Source organism: Rana temporaria, chromosome 3 (assembly GCF_905171775.1).
Source record: "Rana temporaria chromosome 3, aRanTem1.1, whole genome shotgun sequence".
NCBI classification, from domain to species: Eukaryota; Metazoa; Chordata; class Amphibia; order Anura; family Ranidae; genus Rana; species Rana temporaria.
In genome coordinates, this window is record NC_053491.1 from 138,551,570 (window position 1) to 138,572,833 (window position 21,264).

A 21,264-nucleotide genomic window follows, 5' to 3' on the forward strand; every position below is an offset into this window, starting at 1 on the left:
CCTGGCAAAATGTATGATTTCTTGGCCATTTTTCAGAGAATATGAATGATAACACAAAAACTTTTCTTTCACTCATGGTTAGTGTTTGGCCGAAGCCATTTATGATCAACCATGTATACTCTTTAAATCATGACAACATAATAACCTACCCAAATGACCCTGATCAAAAAAGTTTACATACCCTGGTGATTATGGCCTGATAACATGCACACAAGTTGACACACAGGGGTCTGAAATGTATAGATTAGATATAGAGTTATATAGATATATCAAGGAGTTTCTGGACTCCTGACAGACCCTTGCATCTTTCATCCAGTACTGCACTGACATTTCTGGATTCTGAGTCATGAGGAAAGCAAGAGAATTGTCAAAGGATCTGCAGGAAAAGGTAGTTGAACTGTATAAAACAGGAAAGGGATATAAAAAAAAAAAAGATATTCAGGGAACTGAGAATGCCAATTGGCAGTGTTCAAACTCTAATCAAGAAGTGGAAAAGGAGGGGTTCTGTTGAAACCAAACCACGGTCAGGAAGACCAACTAAAATTTCAGCCACAACTGCCAGGAAAATTGTTCAGATGCAAAGAAAAACCCACAAATACCTTCAGGTGAAATACAGGACTCTCTGAAAACATCTGGTGTGGCTGATTCAAGATGCACAATAGGAGGCACTTTTGAAGAGAGATGGCCTGCCTGGTCAAGTTGTGGCATTTGCGTAGTAATGGTTTTCTTATGGCAAAGTATTCTGCTTACAATACGCTAAACAGCACAGAGAAGCCTCAAACCTTCTGACAAAGTCATTTGGAGTGATGAGACCAAACTTGAGCTTTTTGGTCACAACCATAAACGCTTAATTTAGAGAGGAGTCAACAAGGCCTATTATGAAAGGTACACAATTCCTACTGTGAAACACGGAGGTGGATTGCTGATGTTATGAGGAATGTGTGAGCTACAAAGGCACAGGCAATTTGGTCAAAATTTATGACAAGATGACTGCAGTATATTATCAAAAAATACTGGAGAAATATTTGCATTCATCAGCCAGGAAGCTGCGCATGGGACGTACTTGGACATCCCAACATGACAATAATCCAAAACACAAGGCTAAGTCAACCTGTCATTGGCTACAGCAGAATAAAGTGAAGGTTCTGGAGTGGCCAATTCAGTCTCCTGACCTCAATATCATTGAGCCACTCTGAGGAGATTTCAAACGTGCCGTTCCTGCAAGACAGCCTAGGAATTTATAGGAACTGGAGGCTTTTTGCCAAGAGTAATGGGCAGCTTTACCATCTGAGAAAATAAAGAGCCTCATCCATAATTGCCACAAAAGACTTCAAGCTGTCATTGATGTTAAAGGGGGCAATACATGGTACTAAGAACTGGGATATGTAACTTTTGATCTGGGTCGTTTTTGTTGCTAGTATGATTTAAAAAAAAAAAAAGAGTAAACACAGTTGATTCATAATAAATGGCTTCAGCCAAACACTAACCATGAGTGATAGAAAAGTTTTTGTTTCATCATTCATATTCTCTGAAAATAGGCCAAGAAATCATAAATTCTGCCGGGGTATGTAAACTTATAAGCACAACTGTATGTATATATATATATATATATATACATATATATATATATATACACACATATATATATATATATATATATATACACACACACACACACACACACACACACACACACAATCATTGAACCCATCCTGATTAAAATAGCTTTCCTATTTTCCACATAACGGTGCAAAGTACAAGAACTGGTGATTTGGGTGAGGAGCGTCACAGTAGTGCGGTATTATTAAGGCTTCTGTGTTTGCCGTTAGTTTCTAACGCTATGACTTTACATGAACCACTACAAATAATGCACATCATTAACTGTGCACCTAGTATAAAGAATATGAAAAATAATTCAATATCTAGTGTTCATTATTTTGAGGTACCAAGACTTCTCTTCTTGTTTCAGTCCTTGCTCATCTTATTGAGATTTTCATAATTTACAGGTTTGGAATGTGCTTCATTTTTTACTTTAAAATAAGTGTACATTCCAACCAAATTCTGTAAGAAAAGCCAACTCATCACTCCACCGAGTGGGTGCCAGCCGATACACATCATGTCATCAGCACCCATGCCACCTGCTCAAACCACACGTAGTGAGACACTGCAACATGAAAGGGAGATGTACTCAGAACACTAATATTAAAACGTAGAAAAGTGCAACTGAAAGCCAAAAATTTAAGGGTGATAAAATTGTATATAAACGGCTAAAGTTGCTCCCAGGGTATAAAATTTCTCTTAAACCATTTTATAGGGCCAAAATATAAAAACAAACATATAGGTATGTAACGGGCTGTATAGAGCCAGAAATCAAACCAGCCCTTGAGCCTTATAGCGGTTTAAAGTGCCTGAACAAAGCGGGACTTCCAAGTTATTATCTAAAGATAAAAAAAATAATAATCTCCTTTGTATTTACTAGTAGGATCCGAGGCAATCAGGAGACACATTTTGGGAACATCAGACCTGGCTTGGCGTGTCAGAGCTCAAGACCTGCTCTTCTGAAGATGCGAGAGCCAATGATGAAGCTCTAAATTTGCAGTGAATAACAGCATCATGAATACTGTGAAAAATGATGTCTCTTCTTATATTCTTATCAAAGAAATTCAGCCTGGTTAGATCTTTTACAACCACCCCTGTGGAATAAAAATCAACAATACATTTAAGGATTCATTTTAGTCAATATGCAAATTATACCATACATATAAAATGTATCCCAACGATAGCTAAAAAAAAAGGAGTTTGTGATTCAAAATAACCAGACTAAACACTTTTGTGCAAACAAATATCTTAGCCACATAAGGACCAGTGCACGACTATATACGTTGACACAATGGCTCCTGCGGGCATATGGGCGTACAGGTACATCCTTTTTATTGTGGGTCATTGTGGGTGCGCCCGCCGCAAACTCCGCGAGTCCCGCGGACTCAATGTCCATGGAGATACCAGCGATCGTCTCACGGAGAAGAACGGGGAAATGCCAATGTAAAACAAGCATTTCCCCATTCTACCTAGTGATAGGACACTGATCACAACCACTTCAGCGCCCCCTACTGGTTAACCCCTTCACTGCCAGTCTAATTTTTTACAGTAATCAGTGCATTTTTATAGCACTGATGGCTGTAAAAATGACAATGGTCCCAAAATGGCATCAAAAGTGTCCGATGTGTCCGCCATGATGAAAAAAATAAAAAAAACACACCCTGATCGCCACCATTACTAGTTAAAAAATATAAAAATTATTAATAAAAAATGGCATAATACTATCCCCTATTTTGTAGATGCTATAACTTTTGCGCAAACCAAATAGACGCTTATTGCGCTTTTTTTACCAAAAATATGAAGAATACGTATCGGCCTAAACTGAGGAAAAAAAAATATGTTTTTATATATTTTTGGGCGATATTTATTATAGCAAAAGTAATATATATCAAAGACATTGCGGGGGAGAGGGGATTTGCCTGATATACAACACAAAAAGTGCTGTTGCTGGTTTATAATCTGACCAGCTACATTTTCTGGGGTTGCTTTAGGACTTATGGTGAAGAAGCACATTGGGTGTTTTAGTTGACCAACTTAATATCATTTTAGTCTACTAAAATACGAGCCGCCCCAGTGTGAACCCGCTCTAAGAGATTTGTTTTCACATATTGTGTTGACACTTCACTTGTTTACATAGAGAATATACACATTGTTACACGTTAGAGAATATTGCTAGCAATAGCACAATATTCAGTGTTTATCGATTTGTTTCATATAGGTCAATTGCTAGCTATTATTACGAGGTTGCAGGATTTTTAGATTTGCGCTGCTCATTTCCCTTCTATCTGTATCAACTAGCGTTTCCCTAGTACCAAGTGGCAGCATTTCCATCTAAAATCCTCCACCATCCATCAATACTTTTGGCGCTGTTCTTTGTTTTATTTTTAAACAAAATGAAAATGTAAAGGATCAAAAAAAGATTTAACATAACCTTACAAGCTGGGTTGTATTCGTAGCGTGGGTTATCAGCACCCAAGAAAAGTAATTTGCGCCCCTAATCCGCAGACATTTAGCGCTCCTTAAGTCCTTTTAATGGCAAATATAATCACAGGTAGTGTTACTGTGTCTCCGACTTCGTGGTGTCTTGTAGCAGTGACACCTATGCCGAAATCAGGAGATAGGGTCTCCTGCAGCCCCTCCCACTTCACATTCCCCACCAGTCAGCTGACCTCTAGTCTCTGCCCCCCCCAGCCATGCCGTGAACTGAATGGGCACCTGCGAAGAGGCCGAGTGGGCGGCCGCGGGCTCCAGGAACAGTCCAGCTGAGCAGCCACAGGCTCCAGGGATGGCCTTGCTGGGCGGACGCAAAATTGCTGGGAGATCGGTGCAGTCTTCAGGAACAGCCCAGGATTCGGTGACCCCTGGCAAATCTTTATTTAAACCCCAGGTTGAGAACCACTGCTCTAGTGTGTGTTATGGTTTCGTGGACTGTACAGTTTGAAACGCATGCAGTTTAACTGGATTGGTTAAATGGTTTGATTTGGGAAGCGCATTCATCATTCACAGTCATTGTATAACCTATTCCTGGCACATGTACAGATACAGAACTTACCGTTGCAGCCAGAGAGGATGATATCAACTCCAATTTCTTTGTATTCCTTAATAATCTATCAGAAAAGGGAAAAAAAAAAAAAAAAAGACAGCTTTAGTGTCTGATAATAGACTTTGTGTTAATGGGCAGGTGCAGCTTTCTTTCAGGTGTATTTAAGATCAGTTTAAGGCCCCTTTCACACGGGCGTTCCATATATCAGTTTTTCATACATCGCCGTGTCAAAAACGGACAGAAATGCACACAAACGGATAATCATCTCTTTATATCGTAGGATGCTTCTGAACTCAGATTTTACCGACAGGAGCATTTGACCTGCAGTTGACCTCCATTTTATTTTCTATGCTGCACCAACCTGTTTTATGGCTTATTCACAAAGACACTTTATCAAATTCAATTGGCCACTATGTGGTGCGAGGTGGTGGATTGCCTTGCACTGCGATGAAAAAAAAAAAAAAAAAAGAAGTACTGCTTGCGGCACTCGTTCAGCACACCGCCACATTGCAGTGGTGTGAACTGGTCACACAGGTGATGAGGCATTTTGCCTTATGTGGTGGGACTGCACTGGAATAGCCAGGTGTGAATGAACCCTGAAGCTGCTTTTGCATTTACATTGACCTGTACAGTGAGGAGCAGTCCTGAACTTTATGAAGAGCCATTGAAACAGAGTATTGTCTATATGGTGCCATGTTCCCACCATATATTAAGGAATTTGATTGCCCCATCTCCACTAGAGGTGCCATGAATGGACACTGCTGTAAATGGTTTGTAAACATTTTTTTCTCTTCTTTTGCTCCAGCCTAGCCAGCTTGATCGGTGCCACCTGCAGGACTTCCCTAGAAAGGTTATCCTGTGACCCATGTCTCTAGGACCTATCCTAATTGACACAAGTTTAACAGTGGCGGTGTGTCCATAAGGGTCACCCCCCTCCTACCACCCCCTCTATCACCAATAGATGGATTCATGCATTTCTTGGTGCTCACCAGCTCCCCCAGCTGTGCCAAAAAAGTGAATAGTCGCTTTCCTAACACTGAATAGCCTCTCCGCCAATTAGGTACTTGGGTCTGTTACCTGTCACCTGACTGGCTGAAACGACAGGCGCCGCTATTGGACACCTATCAGGAGGAGAGGACGTGAGATGATGACGGCAGGAGACACAAGAAGGACCCTGCTCGTCGCAGTCACCCGCTGCCCCGAGACAGGGCAAGTGCCAGGCAGACAGTGAGCAGGCGGGGGTCACACGGGCAGCATTCAAGGGCACACTGGCAGCAATTGATGGGCAAAGTGGCTGCAAATTTTTTTTTTCAGTTTGCGCCCCCCCAAAAATTTAAAAAGAACCAGCTGCCATTGCAAGATGACCATTATGAGGGAGAAGGGAAAGGGGGGGGGGGAAATGAGGGGGAGAGGACCTGTCAGAGTAGGACACCATTGCTTTTACTCCCAAGAGTATCTTCAATGTGGAACCACATATTTTTTCAAAAGTATCCTGTGGGTAACCAAGATATCAAACCTAATATAGTAAAACAATAAAAAAGAAACAAAACGAATAGACCAGAAAAGAAAAGTATAAAAAGAGAAAAAGGAGAGAGGAAGAGATTCATTAAAGTGATTATAAAGGTTTTTTTTCACAGATTGGCCCCGATCTTCCTTTTCTGGGGTCCCCCTGTGGCGCTCCTGGCTCCTCTTCTTCTTGAGTGCCCAGACGGAGAGCCCCATCCCATGGTGGCACTTGTGCTGCTGCGTCAATTGACACAGACAGCAGGACTCCGCCTCAACCTCTGGCTCCTGTGTTACTGGAGTGGATAGACAGCAATGGCTCCTGCTGCTATCAATCTATCCAATGAGCACCTGAGACAGTGGTTGGAGCTGCTGTGCTCATCCCTGTTGCTGGAGCAATCAGGTTCAGGTAAGAAAAAGCGGGGTCTGGGATTGAAGTCCTAGCAGTGCCATTACTTGCCTGATCGTGATAGACTTGGTCCTCATCAGAGAGACTATTGCCTGCATGTTTTTTTTCTATTTTCCCCCATTAGGAAGGTTTTGGTTAGTCTGGCGTCCAGTACATAGACTAAAAGCAGTGTTTCCCAACTCCAGTCCTCAAGGCACACCAACAGGTCATGTTTTCAGGATTTCCCTCAGATGAAACGGCTGTGGTAATTACTAAGGCAGTGAAACTGATCAAATCACCTGTGCAAAATAATGGAAAGCCTGAAAACCTGACCTGTTGGTGTGCCTTGAGGACTGGAGTTGGGAAACACTGGACTAAAGTACACTACCCTCTGACTTGGGGTTAGCTGTGATTTTTCTGTATTTACTATCCAAACCCTGTTTTATAGATAGAAACCAATCTGCGCACAAGTATGTCCTAAGGACTCCGCTTTGTCAGCAAAGACCAATAGGTCGTCTAGTTATGGTATCACACCAATGCCTTGTTGTCTTAAGCCTTTTAGAGCTTCTGAAATTATCTTTGAGAAGATCCTGGGTGCAGAAGAGATGCCAGAAGTGAGAAGCCATATACTGCAGGTGTAGGGTAGCTGCCAGTTCCTGAATTGCAAACCTCAGGAATCTTTGATGACTTTTCCTTATGGGGACATGTAGGTAAGCGTCTTGTAAGTCTATCATAGCCATGAATGTCCCTTGTGGTAGGACATTTAACTGCATAGATAGACTCCATCCTAAATTTTTTGTATTTTATTCTCCTGTTGAGTGGCTTGAGGTTCAGTATGAGCCTTAGTTTGCCTGATGTTTTTTTCCTTGCAAAGATATGCAAATAGAATACACTTTTCTCCCCTTCTTGGGGGACATGATGAATCACTTCCAGGTTTTCCCGGGACTCTAGAAAGGCTTTTTGCCCGATCTTCCTCCCTTGGTAGGATGGTTACTGAGTATTTTGTTGGGGGGGCGGGCGGAAAATTCTATGAATTTGTTTACTGTGGCTTTCATCCATTGGTGGAAAAAAGCTGCCAGTGTGCCCTCCCACCTGAAGACCGTGATTGTTTTTTGTTCTTTGGATTAGGAGGCTTGAGGATAAATTCTCCCTTGCTTTTTTTTTTTTTTTGCTGTCCCTAGCGCTTTTTTGCTCCTTGTTGAATTTTTTTAATTGGCGAAAGGGCGCCTTCCCCTGCTTCTTTTTGGTTTGGGGGAACCCCTTGTTTTTTGCTGCAGAACCGTCTAGTACTGTTTCTAGGTCAGGTCCAAATAGCAGGTCTCCCGTGAATGGGATTCTGCATAGCCTGTTCTTGGAAACGATAGCCCCTTTCCATGACTTCAGCCACAGGGCTCTTGGGCCGAGTTGCTCAAAAGATATAAAAGTGTACATAAAACCTCTGTGTTATACTTAATCAATTAAATTGCGCTCATAATATAAAAACTATGCAAACTATTAATCAAAGTGATAATATAACGCAATCATTGACTGAACAAAATTGTGTTATTCAAAATTTGGACAAGATCCAAAATAATGTGTAGGTTGAAAATGCAGCAAACGAATATAGTGAATAACCTAACCAATAATATATATGTATATATATATATATATCACAAAGTGAAGCACCAAAGATGATGCCTTATTAGGAAAAAATGCGTTGGGAAGGGCTCTACTGATGCCACTGCGTTATTTTGATCCCATATGCTTTTACTTGTCTTCTCAAAAATGTGAGTGACCATTTTATATTTTATTTAATAAACGATCACTTTTTAAACGGAATTATACTATGTGGTCCAATTTCTCTCCTTAACATATGTTACACTGGGAGGATTGTGTATGAAGTAACGTTGCTTAAACCTATGGTGGATACCCATTGATGTCAATACAGTGGAATATCGTCGCTTGGTCTCACTGCCTGGCCCCATTGGAAGCTGTGCTTGCTGTACCTCTCCCTGGGTGTGTTACACCAACAAGCTCATTCGATCCTTCAGGCATATGCCCTGCTGGGTCCATCTTATCTGGTAAGCCTTTGACCTTCATGGTGGTGGATTGCCTACAAACAACTTACAGTGTCACTTATCACAGTGGATCAATTTTGGACTTTATACTTTATTTGTTTACTAGCACTTTTTTGGTTTATTTACATCTTCGGTGCTTCACACTTTGTATTTAATAACTAATATATATATATATATATATATATATATATATATATATATATATATATATATATATATATATATATATATATATATATATATATATATATATATATATATATAGCGCACTACCCCCAAAGGAGCCAGTGGTTGATTTGGGACCGGCCTACCAAATTACCCTGGCAGTGTCTAAGGGTGTAACTGAGAATAGCAGCAGTGAGTGGAGGTCCAGACATCCAATAATTCAAGTTAGTCTTACCGGTAACTTGTTTTCCAGAAGTCTTTCAGGACAGCACCTTGAGATATGGTGACTCCTCCCACTCCATCAGGAAACACCTTCTTTCCAATCTTTTAAAAGGGAGGTCCTTCCTTGTACCAGTCAGTTGTAATAGAGAAAAACCTCCGGCCCCGGCTGGAACACATAAACACATACGTTAGTCACAGCATAGTTCATTTAACACTCATAGGGCGGGTCGTTGCTGTCCTGAAAGACTTCTGGAAAACAAGTTACCGGTAAGACTAACTTGAATTTTCCCGAGGCGTCTTTCAGGACAGCACCTTGAGAGGATAACAGAGACTTACTACCTTAGGGCGGGACGACAGCTTGTAAGACCTTCCTGCCAAATGCCTGATCACTGGCCGAGGTGAGGTCCAATCTATAATGTCGCACAAACGTGTGAAAACTTGTCCACGTCGCTGCCCTGCAGATTTGCTCTGGCGTGGCACCAGCTCTTTCTGCCCATGAAGTTGCAAGAGCTCTGGTTGAATGGGCATTAACCCCTTCTGGTGGGGTCAGGTCTGCCTGTAAATAAGCCTCCCGGATAGCCAGCTTCAGCCACCTAGCTAGGGTCCCCTTAGATGCCTGTTGGCCCTTTTTGATACCCCCAAAGAGGACAAATAAAGCATCCGAGCGTCTGAACGGACCTATTATCTCCAAATAACCTAATAAAGTCCGCCTGACATCCAACATGTGAAAAAATAATTCCTTCTCTCCCGAAGAACTAGAACAAAAGCTGGGAAGGACAATGTCCTGTAAACGATTTGCCTTAGAAGCTACCTTTGGCAAAAACTTAGGGTCAGTTTTAAGCACTACCCTATCCGTAAATAAACATAAATAAGGCTCCTTAATAGACAGGGCCTGTAATTCGCTGATCCTACGTGCCGAGGGAATAGCGATCAAAAACAAAGTTTTTAGGGTAACATTCCTAAGTGATGCTTCCCCTAAGGGTTCAAACGGCTTGTTTGCCAGGGATCTAAGTACCACTGAGAGCTCCCACTTCGGGAACCCCTGTAACCGTAGTGGTCTGGATCTCGTGAGAGACCTAAAAAACCTACCCACTAAGGGTTCTGTGGCCACAGGCCTCTTCAAGAACACTGCGAGTGCGGATACCTGCACCTTTAGGGTACTGATAGCTAAGCCTTTATCTGCCCCTTCCTGTAAAAACTCCAAGATGGAACTTAAATCCCTAGGGTCCTGGTCCGCTGAGCTACACCATGTGGAAAATACCTTCCAAACCTTGGCATAGATAGCTCGGGTCACTTTTTTCCTACTGTTAAGTAAGGTGGAAACTAGACGGTCAGAAAACCCCTTATTTTTTAAGATTTCTCTCTCAGAAGCCACGCTGCCAAGGAAAGTCGTGCCACTTCCGGGTGAGAGACCGGGCCCTGTGCTAGAAGATCCCGCCTGAGGGGCAGGTGCCAAAAGGTTCGGCTGCCATCGTCAGGAGCGTCGCGAACCATGCTCTTCTGGGCCAAAACAGGGCGATGAGGATGACCGGGACCCTTTCCTTCTGGACCTTTCTCAGAACCAAGGGAATTAGCTGAAACGGGGGGAAGGCAAAGCAAAGGCGAAATTCCCAGGGATTCGCCAGAGCATCCACCCCTAGGGAGCCATCCCCCTGGCTCAGAGAAAAGAACTTTCCTACCTGGGAGTTCTCCTTCGAGGCGAACAAGTCCACCTCTGGCAGACCCCATCTGTCAGTGATCTGTAGGAAAACCTCTGGATTCAGGGACCACTCTGATTCCCGAATCTGGTGTCTGCTTAGAAAGTCCGCCACCCGGTTTAGTGATCCTTTCAGATGTAGGGCCGTCAGGGAAAGTAAGTTGCTTTCTACCCAGAGCAGGATTTCTGTGGCAAGGGACTGAAGCATCCGGCTTCTCGTACCCCCCTGTCTGTTTAAGTAGGCTACCACCGTGGAGTTGTCTGTCAAAATCTGAACATGGCGACCCCGTAGGTGTGGAGCAAAGCCCACTAGGGCCAGGGCGACTGCTTTCAGTTCCCTCCAATTTGAGGAACGCAGGGATTCCTCCTTTAGCCAATTTCCCTGAGTGAACCTTTCGTCTAAGTGGGCTCCCCATCCCCAGGCGCTGGCATCCGTGGTAAGCCTCTTTTCCACTGGGAAGAACCATTCCAGACCTTCCACAAGCACTCTCCGATTTTTCCACCAGTATAGGGATCTCTTTACACTGGCTGGAATCTTTACCTGGGAGTCCAGGGAATTGGGCTTGTGATCCCATGCTCTTAACAAAAAAGCCTGCAGGGATCTGAAATGCAATCTCGCCCACTGGACGGCTGGCATGGTGGAAGTCAAGACTCCCAGCGCTGCCATAACCTGCCTGACGGTTAGTGTCTGGTGGGCCTGCAACAACCGAACGGAATCTAAGACCTTGGTTGTCTTTTCCAAAGGGAGAAATATTCTCCGGCATAGTGAATTCACCTGGAATCCCAGAAAACGAATTTCCTGTGAGGGTACTAGGGCGGACTTCTGAAGATTTAAGATCCAGCCCAGGGATTCCAAGTGACTTCGTGCCCGAGACAGATCTGCCAACAACCTCTCTTTCGAGGGGGCAAAGAAGAGGAGGTCGTCCAGGTAGGGGATGACCTGTATCCCCTGAAGCCGCAAAGGTGCTAAGGCCTCTGCCAGCACCTTGGTGAAGATCCGGGGTGGTGATGAGAGCCCGAAGGGGAGGGCCCTGTATTGGAAATGCTGCACTGTGCCCTCCAACTCTACAGCTAGCCTGAGAAACCTCTGCGACTTTGGGGATATAGGAATGTGTAAGTACGCGTCCCTCAGGTCTATCGATGCCATGAAGCAACCTGGCGTCAGAAGATTCCTGATGGAAAATATCGAATCCATCTTGAATCTTCTGTACTTTACACATCTGTTTAGAGGTTTTAAGTTCAGGATTAGCCTGAATTTTCCTGTGGGCTTTCTTATTAGGAAGACATGAGAGTAAAACCCCCTGCCCTGGTCTACCAGAGGAACCTGGATTAATACTCCCTGCTGTCGAAGCTCCGACAGGGAGGACTTTAAAGCCAATGCCTTCACTGGATCTCTTGGGGTCCGAGTTACCAAAAATCTTGTTGGTGGGGCCTCCGAGAACTCTATAGTGTAACCCTGGGCGATAGTGGTCAGAATGTACCGGTTGTCTGACACTGCCGACCACTGCGGAAGGAAATTCTCCAACCTTCCGCCTACCCTTGGGGCTGAGTCATTGCGGCTTGTTGGTTTGCGCAGGAGGATTGAAAAGGACTCCCTTACCTTTACCCTTCTGCGCTGACCAACCTCTCTTTCCCTGTGGCCCTTTACCCTTATTTTGCTGCTTATGGGCCCGAAAAAAACGCTTAGGGGGAGGATTTTTCGCTTTTACTGGGAAAGCCTTTTTCTTATCTGCCGTCCTGTCCAGGATACTATCTAGTTCAGGGCCGAACAGTAGGTCTCCCGAGAACGGGATTCCACATAATTTACTTTTGGACGCTGCGTCTCCTGGCCAGGTCTTGAGCCAAAGGGCCCTCCTGGCTGCGTTGGCTAAGGCTGCGGACCTGGCAGAAAATTTAATCGCCTCGGCCGAGGCATCTGCCATATAGGCAACTGCTGCAGCTATGGTGGAAAAAGAATCCAAAATATCCTGTTTCGGGGAATCTGCCTCAATATGTGCTTTAAGCTGATCCACCCAATATTCCAGGTTACGAGCCACGCAAGTGGTAGCCATGGCTGGTTTCAGATTGATCAAAATAGACTGCCAGGCTTTCTTAAGGAGAAGATCCATACGCTTATCCATAGGATCTTTGAGCAGACCCATGTCCTCAAAGGACAAGTCCGTGGAACGCGAGACCTGCGAAAAGGCTGCATCCAGCTTTGGAACCTTGTTCCAGATAGCTGATGGATCTTCTCCAAAAGGAAAGCGTCTTTTGTGGGACTTGGAAAAAAAGTTTTTTTTCTCCGGCTCCTGCCATTCCCGTAGAATAGTCTCAGAAATAACTGAATGTACCGGGAAGGTACGACCCTTGGGCTCGCAGAGACCAGCATACATTCGATCGTGCAAACTTAGGTCCCTCTTCTCCTCACCCAGTCCTAAGGTAGCGTAAATGGCTATAAGGAGATTGTCCACCTCCTCTAAGGAAAGCTTAAACTTTGCGGAAGACCCCGTTTCCTCCTCAGTCTCCGATTCCCCACTAGAGGGGTCCTGAGGTTGCCCTAAAGATACCTCTTCGAAGACTGAGGGCCCAGAAGATAATACTACCACCTCCTGGGAAGACTGAGAGGTGGACGGCTGAGTAGAGGGGGTAGAAGCTAGGGATCCCCTAACTGACTGGAATGAGGCCAGTAACTCGCTTTTAACGGAAGAGACTAACTCCTCTCTAATAGAAGCTGACTCTTCCTGCACTACTGCCGCGATGCATGCTTTGCACCAAGGTTTCTTCCAGTCCTCCCCCAATTTAGTCCTGCACGCAGGACACCTTCTCTTAGTATCCGATTTGACCTAAGGAAACGGGCGAGAAGAAAAAACAATAAAGGGGTCCGGAATGAGACCCGGTCTCAGACAAGAAAAGGAACCCCCCCATTCACCAGGTGCGCCAGGAAGGAAAGTGACCACTACCTGCGTCCTGACAGGCCCCCATGCCACTGGGGGGAAAAAAATAAGGAGACCGAGAGAGAGAAAATAAGACCCCTCACCCCTAAGGAAGACAGACTCACGTTACTGCTTCCCGCCGAGGTCCTGCTGGTGCCAGTGCCTGTTCCACTCGCTGCATCTTCTGCGTTCTCCATAGCAGAAACGACAGCGCTACTCCTGTGGCATGTGTAGCGCTTCCTGGACTCCTAAAGCGCCGCTGCGCCGGACCAGGAAGCGGAAATAGGCCCCAGCGTCTGCCCTGCCCCTCCTCCCGGCGCGCCGGAAGTGACGCGCGTCTCCGGAGCCTGGCTCCGCCAAAATGGCGGGGAATCGAATGCCAGGTCCCAGATTTGCTGGCTCCACTGAGCACGGGGAAGAGAGGAGCCTGAATACCATCACCGCCGCGCGGGTGGCACAGGAGAGCGGACAGTCTCCGCGACGAAACGCCGCTAAGAGAAAAAGAAAGGTAGGAGTACAAAAAAAAGAGTCCGTCTTTCAGGAGCTCCCTGAGATATCAGACTCCCTCCTAAGAAGATGCCCCCTCCGGAGGAGGAAACACAAAAACTGACTGGTACAAGGAAGGACCTCCCTTTTAAAAGATTGGAAAGAAGGTGTTTCCTGATGGAGTGGGAGGAGTCACCATATCTCAAGGTGCTGTCCTGAAAGACGCCTCAGGAAAAAGAGTTTTCAATGCTTTATTGTCCAGGCCAAACACGACCAACATCAACACACATTGGGAAGGTCAAGGTTGATGAAGGAAGAAAAAGGACCTGGATATAGAACAAAGCAATCAACACTGCTCTGTATAGAACCAACTTTGCTACACGTCGCCACTCTGCTTGGAGTGGGTAAAGTGCCCCCGGACAGACCCCCATGATAGGCCTGGCAGCCGGAGTGTCACTCTGGATAATACTGGGAGGAACAGGCCTCTCTCACAGACCCGGCTCTGGGGCCCCTGCCACGGGCCAATTTCAATAGAAGACTTGGGTGAATAAGGAAAAGAGAATCCTCCCAGTAGACTTTCCTATAAGGGGCCCCGCCCCGGATGACAGCAAGCATACCCGTCAGTAGTCCGGACACCCGATCCCAGACTGGGATTCTGTCAACAGGCCTTGGAACCCAGTGAAACGCTGGGGTCCCTTCTCTCATCAGGATGAGGTTCGATGCAGAGGTCAGCTCTGGCCAGGTGGGCCGCGCCGGCGGGGTCCATGGATGCGCGTACCCTGAAGGTGGGTACCGCACCTGGAACGGGGACCCCGCGAAGACTCCCGAACACATGACCCCTGTCCCAGATATATCCTCCCCCAGCATGCCTCGCAAGGCAAAAACTCCTTCAATTGGCTGCTGGGAAAGAATTGCTCCGCCAGAACCCCTCTGGCACCAACTGTCGGCCAGAGGTGGCATTGCACCCCCTGACCACAGACTGACCCAGTGGACTTTCTGGAACGACAGAAGTCCCAAATTTAGGTAAACACTGAATGGGAGCAAGGTAACTCTCTCACTCCCCACTAACTTTAGGCGTAGTGCCCATGCTGAAAGCAAGAGGGCTCATTATAATACCAGTTACTCACCGGTAGCTGTTTTTCTATGAGTCTTACAGGACGGCACCTTGAAAGTAGACTGGCTTCACCTGACAGGAAACACAATCAAAAAGAGGTTTAAAAACCCCGCCCCTCCCCGTGTACCTCAGTTCGTGATAAAGTAACCACCATAAGAGCACGGAAACCAGTATATGAAAATACAAACCATACAAAGTCATCAGGGTGGGAAATAGGCCTGCCGTCCTGTAAGACTCATAGAAAAACAGCTACCGGTGAGTAACTGGTATTTTCTCGAGTCGTCTTCCAGGACGGCACCTTGAGAGATAAGCAAGTAACCCTCAGGCCTACCTTAGGGCGGGACCACTGCCTGCAGGACTCTTCTGCCAAACGTCAAGTCTTGGGGTGACAGAAGTTCCACTCGGTAGTGTTTTAGAAAGGTGTTCTGGCTTGACCACGTTGCTGATCTACAGATTTGTTCCACTGAAACTCCTGCTCTCTCTGCCCAGGAGGTTGCTATAGATCTTGTGGAATGTGCCTTGATCTTAGGTACTGTTTTGCCAGCTTTACTGTATGCTACTGAAATTGCCTGTCTTATCCATCTAGATATGGAGGTTCTAGATGCTTGGCAACCCTTTTTCTGTCCTGAAAAGTTGATTAGCAAGTGTGATGAGCGTCTGAACTCGCTCACCCTTTCTAAATAAATTAACAAACAGCGTCTTACATCCAAACAATGAAAGGTACGTTCTCTTTCATTCTGTGGGTTTGCGCAAAAAGAAGGAAGTATAATTTCTTGTGACCTATGAAACTTCGTAGCCACCTTAGGTAGATACAGGGGATCCTGACTTAGGACTACCCTGTCCTCGAATAAACGAAAATAAGGCTCTTTGATTGAGAGCGCTTGCATGTCTCCTATTCTTTTGGCCGTGGTGATGGCTAAAAGAAAGGAGAATTTAAATACTAACAGCCTAACCGGAATGCTGTCTATCGGTTCAAACGGAGGTTTGGATAGCTGGTCTAACACCAGGGAGAGGTCCCAAGGGGGAACTCTGGATATCTGTATAGGTGACAACCTATCCCTGGCCGTCAGGGACCTCTTAATAAAAGGATCCAGAGCCAGCCTCTTGTCTAAAAAGTAGGACAAGGCGGCAACCTGTACTCTTAGGGTTCTCGTAGCTAGACCTAGATCTACCCCTTCCTGAAGGAACTCCAAGATAACTGATATTTCGGGTAGTGGAGCTTGTCTTGCCGCGCACCAGCGTGAAAACACTCCCCAGGTCTTGGCATAGATCTTCCTGGTAACTTCCTTACGACTCGCTAAGAGGGTATCTATTACCTTCTCTGAGCAACCCTTCCGCTGCAGGTTCCACCTCTCAAGTACCAGGCCGTCAGACTGAAAAAGCCTGGCTCTGGATGAAAGATCGGTCCCTGCCGCAGAAGGTCCACCCGGACCGGGAGAGGGAGGGGAGGAAGGACTGACCACTGTTCTAACATTGGAAACCAAGATCTTTTGGGCCACCAGGGAGCGATCAGGATCAGCTTCCCTTGTGAACGACTCAGTTTTTGCAGTACCCTCGGGATCAGATTCAGGGGAAGGAAGGCATAGGCTAGGTAAAATGTCCAGGCCTGGGCCAACGCGTCCACACCCTCCGATCCCTGATCCCGGGAGAGGGAGAAGAACCTTTCTATCTTCTTGTTCCTCCTGTGAGCAAAAAGGTCTATTTCTGGGTTGCCGAAATGATGACATACCCAATCGAAGACCTCCTGACTTAGTTCCCATTCTCCCTGGAGAATGGGTTGGCGGCTTAGAAAGTCCGCTTCTAGGTTTAGGACTCCTCTGATGTGAACTGCTGACAGGGAGCGGACTCTCTGTTCTGCCCAGCCTAGAATTTCTAGAGACAATCTTAGGAGCGAACGTGACCTGGTGCCTCCCTGATGGTTCAGGAACGCCACCGTGGTCGCGTTGTCGGAGAGAATTTGTACTTCTTGGTCCAGGATTCTCTCCTCGAACGCTTCCAAGGCTCTTCCGACCGCTGATAATTCTCGGAAGTTGGAAGAGGACTCCCTTTGGTGTCGATCCCAGGAACCCTGGGCCTGTAGGCCCGCCATGTGGGCTCCCCATCCCCAGGAGCTGGCATCCGTGGTTATCCTGAGGGGGTCTGACTGGTGCCACTGAAGGCCCCTTTCCAGATTCCAAGGAATGAGCCACCACTCCAGAGTGTTCTTTACTGACTCTGGAATGGAGACCCTGGAGTCTAGGGATGTTTCCTTCCCGTCCCAGGAGGAGAGGAGGAAGGCCTGTAGTGGCCTGTAGTGGAGCTGGGCCCACGGAACTGCTGGGATGCATGAGGTCATACGTCCCAACAACCTCATGATCTCCCTGAGTGAAATATCTGCTGTTCCCCTGACAGACCTGACCACTGAGATGAGTTTCTGGACCTTGTCTACTGGTAGGAGAAGCTTTTTCTCCAAGGAATCTATTAAGAATCCCAGATAGTTTTTCCTTTGTTCTGGGAGGAGAGAAGATTTTTCTCTGTTTATAATCCATCCCAAGGATTCCAGTGTAGTCAGGACGGTGGTCAGGTCCGTGAGAAGAAGTGCTCGACTGGGATTGAACAGCAGCAGATCGTCGAGGTAGGGAACAAGGGAGATGCCCTTCAGATGTAGAGAGGCGACCACCTCTGCTAGCACCTTCGTGAAAACTCTTGGGCTGGAGGCAAGCCCAAAGGGGAGAGCGGTGAATTGCCAGTGTTGGATCCCCTGTGGGGAAACAATGGCGAATCTCAGGAATCTTTGATGGTCCTGGTAAATGGGGACATGGAGGTAGGCGTCCTTCAGGTCTATGGTTATCATAAATACCCCTTCTAAAAGAAGTCATTTTTTTTTTTTTTTTTTTTTAAAGTGTATTTTGTGCGTGTACTCGAGAGAGGAGCCGGACTGCAGGAGTTGGGAGTAGGCAGGCCTCCCCCAGAGGCAATCTGCCACCTTTCTCCATGCCCCGGGTGGCAATGGCGGGTGTGAGGGGGTCCTCCCACACAGCCCGCCCTACCTGCTCCGCTTTGAAGCCCAACGGGGCAGAGGGACTCCCTATAAGGGAGTGAGAGGATTAGCCCGCTCAACCAGCCCCATTAGTCCTTCGCCTCTCTTTAGAGACCGCGTGGTCAATGTGCGTGTGTTAACCCAATTTAGAGTGCGTGTGTAGGTGTGGTGGTTTTTGTGGGAGGGGGGGTGGGCGTACTAAGCACAGGCTTACCTTGCATAGCACACCCACCGGGAGCCGGGCTGAGACCACCAAACTCAATTCACATGAAGCCGAGACCGGGATCCGAACCTCTAGCTGCAGAGGTGAATGGCTTGTCAGCGCAGTGCCAATCGCGTTGAGCCACAAAAGAAGTCATTTGAGACTGTAAATGTTCTCCATGCGGAACCTCTTGTAGAGGAGATAAGTATTCAGGGGTTTTAAGTTGATAATTAGACGGAATTTCCCCGAGGGTTTTGGTACTACGAAGATGTGAGAGTACACCCCCTGACCCTGTTGGTCTACCGGAACCGGGACTATGACCCCCTGTTGTGCTAGGTCTGACACATTCCCTAGAAGGCTTGCCGCTTTGAGGGGATTTTGGGGTAAATGAGTGAGGAGGAAAATTGGTGGGGGAAGATGGCGGAATTCCAATCTGTAGCCTTCCTTCACTATCTGCAAAATGTGAGGACTCCGCGTTATGCTTTCCCAAGCTGGAACAAAACGGGAGAGCCTTCCCCCGACTCTTGAGTCACTTGGATTCTTTTCCAGCGGGTTTAGGATCAGGGAAAAGGATTCCCCCTTTTGGTTTATCCTTTCCCGTGGTCCACCTCCTATTAAAGGCCGCTCTTCGGTCTGAAGGTCGGTTTTTATTCTGGGGGCCTCGAAAAAATCTCCTCCTATTTTGTTTAGGTTTGGGAGGGAACCTTTTACCCTTTTCTGAGGCTCTAGTTAGAGCCTGGTCTAAACCTGTCCCAAAGAGGAGGGATCCCTCAAAGGGCAGGGCACATAGACGGGACTTGGAGGCCAAATCTCCTTCCCATGTTTTGAGCCATAGTGCCCTTCTCGAGGCGTTAATAAGAGCGCCCGTTTTAGCAGAGGCTCGAGCGGTCTCAATTGATGCGTCTGCTAGATAGGCGACAGCGCTACCTATGACTCTAAGGGAATCTCGGATATCCTTAAATTTTGAAGTCTGCGGGATATGTTCCAACATCCTGGACAGCCAGGTATCCGTATTCCTGGCAATGCAGGATGAGGCCAGTGCGGGCCCAAGGGCTGCCGCATTAGCCTCCCAGGCCCTGCGAAGGGAGGTCTCTGCCCGTCTGTCTAGTGAATCTTTTAAATTCCCAGCATCCTCAAAGGAAAGGTCAGACTGTCTAGACAGTTGCGCTAGGGAAGCATCTAGTTTAGGGACTTTGAAAAATTTATTTTCTAGTTCTTCCTTAAAGGGACAGCGCCTTTTCCAGGTTTTGTACTTTAGTAACTTCTTTTCAGGTTCAGCCCACTCTCTTAGAACTAAATCCTGAAGAGATTGGTGAACTGGGATAACCTTTGGTTGGGGTTTAGCCAGACCCTGGTACATCTTATCCTGTGCTGACACTAGTTCGGCCGGCTGCTGAATCCCCTCAGAGGTATAGATAGCCGCCAGTAAACCACCCATGTCATCCGCTGAAAAAATGAATTTGCCTGATCTAGCATCTTCATCCTCCTCATCTGTCTGGCTATCAATGAGACCTTCTTCCTGAGCCTCCGAGTCCTCAGAGTCTGACAGAAGAACGTCCCTAGCCCTCAACAATTTTGGAGCCGAGGTGGATAAGCTTTCCTGTGAGGAGGGTCCAGCTGCTAGGGGATCAGGTTCCTTGTTTTTTAAGACTTGCTTAAACTCTTTTAAATGTGGAAAGCATTTCTGACTGAACCGTCAGGAATTCCTTCATTATTAGCGAAGTTTCCTTCCCTGTGAGTTTTTGAATGCACTTAGCACACAAAAGCTTGGAATAGTCTGTGGCTAGCTTAATGCTACAATTCCCACATCTTTTAGCTTTAGATGTATGTTTAGCAGAAACACTAGAAGCCTCCCCCTGGGCAGTAACCTCTTCCCCTGAAAGTAAAAGACAAGGCTTTAATACAAAGGGAGTAGGGGAAGGGAAGGGGGGTGTGTGGGGAATAAGGACCCAGTCCAAGTGCCCCAATGAAGTTTCTGGAGGTAGACTCACCCTTGGTGGCTTCCTCTGCAGCAGCGGTTAGTGCCGGGCGGTCCTCACGCTCCATGGCACTATCGAATCGGGCGCCACTCTCTCCCCTGCTGCGCTCCGAGCGTGTGAGCTAACGCCGATGGCGGCCGCCATTTTGGCGAAGACCGGAACCGGAAGCGCGTCATCACCATGCGCCGCCATCGACGCAGCGTCGGAATGCTGGCTCCACCGAGAAACGGGCCTGGGAGAACAGCAGCCGAGTCCACAGCGCGGAGATGTGTCCTTACCTGGCCCAGCAGGTAGGAGGACGCTCGGGAGAGAGGGATTCCAGCCACCTAGGTGTTCTGAGGTAGCCACTACCCAGATACACCTAGCAGGGGGGGTTTCCAAAACAAAGTTTTCCTTCAGCTCCCCCCCCCCTCAATACGGGGAGACCCTCTGGACAGGTAACAGCCTCACTGAGCTCAAGGCCTCCCAGGACCCATGGCTCGTATTCCAGGAGGGGGACCACCAGCCCCAGGCCTTAGGTCTTTTTAGAAAACAAAAAAAACGTTTCGCTGGGGGAAACACAATCATGAACTGAGGTGCACGGGGAGGGGCGGGGTTTTTAAACCTCTTTTTGATTGTGTTTCCTGTCAGGTGAAGCCAGTCTACTCTCAAGGTGCCGTCCTGGAAGACGACTCGAGAAATTATATATATATATATATATATATATATATATATATATATATATATATATATATATATATATATATATATATATATATATATATATATATATATATATATATATATATATATATATATATATATATATATATATAGTTATTATTCACTATATTCATTTGGTGCATTTTCAACCTACACATATCATTTTGGATCTTGTCC

General features: G+C 46.5%; 1 protein-coding gene across 2 annotated transcripts in view; it reads right to left on the reverse strand.

Moving 5' to 3' along the window:
* Nucleotides 1-2,289: 2,289 nt before the first annotated feature.
* The window catches only part of SLC26A5 (solute carrier family 26 member 5), an 89,516-nt gene continuing 70,541 nt past the window's right edge, over nt 2,290-21,264 (reverse strand). For both annotated transcript variants that reach the window (XM_040343491.1, XM_040343490.1), the window contains exons 18-19: nt 4,652-4,706; nt 2,290-2,693 (exon numbers count right to left, since the gene is read on the reverse strand). In XM_040343491.1, coding sequence (XP_040199425.1) covers nt 2,518-2,693; nt 4,652-4,706 — 231 coding nt within the window. In that variant the 3' untranslated portion in view covers nt 2,290-2,517. The remainder of the gene's footprint in view (nt 2,694-4,651; nt 4,707-21,264) is intronic.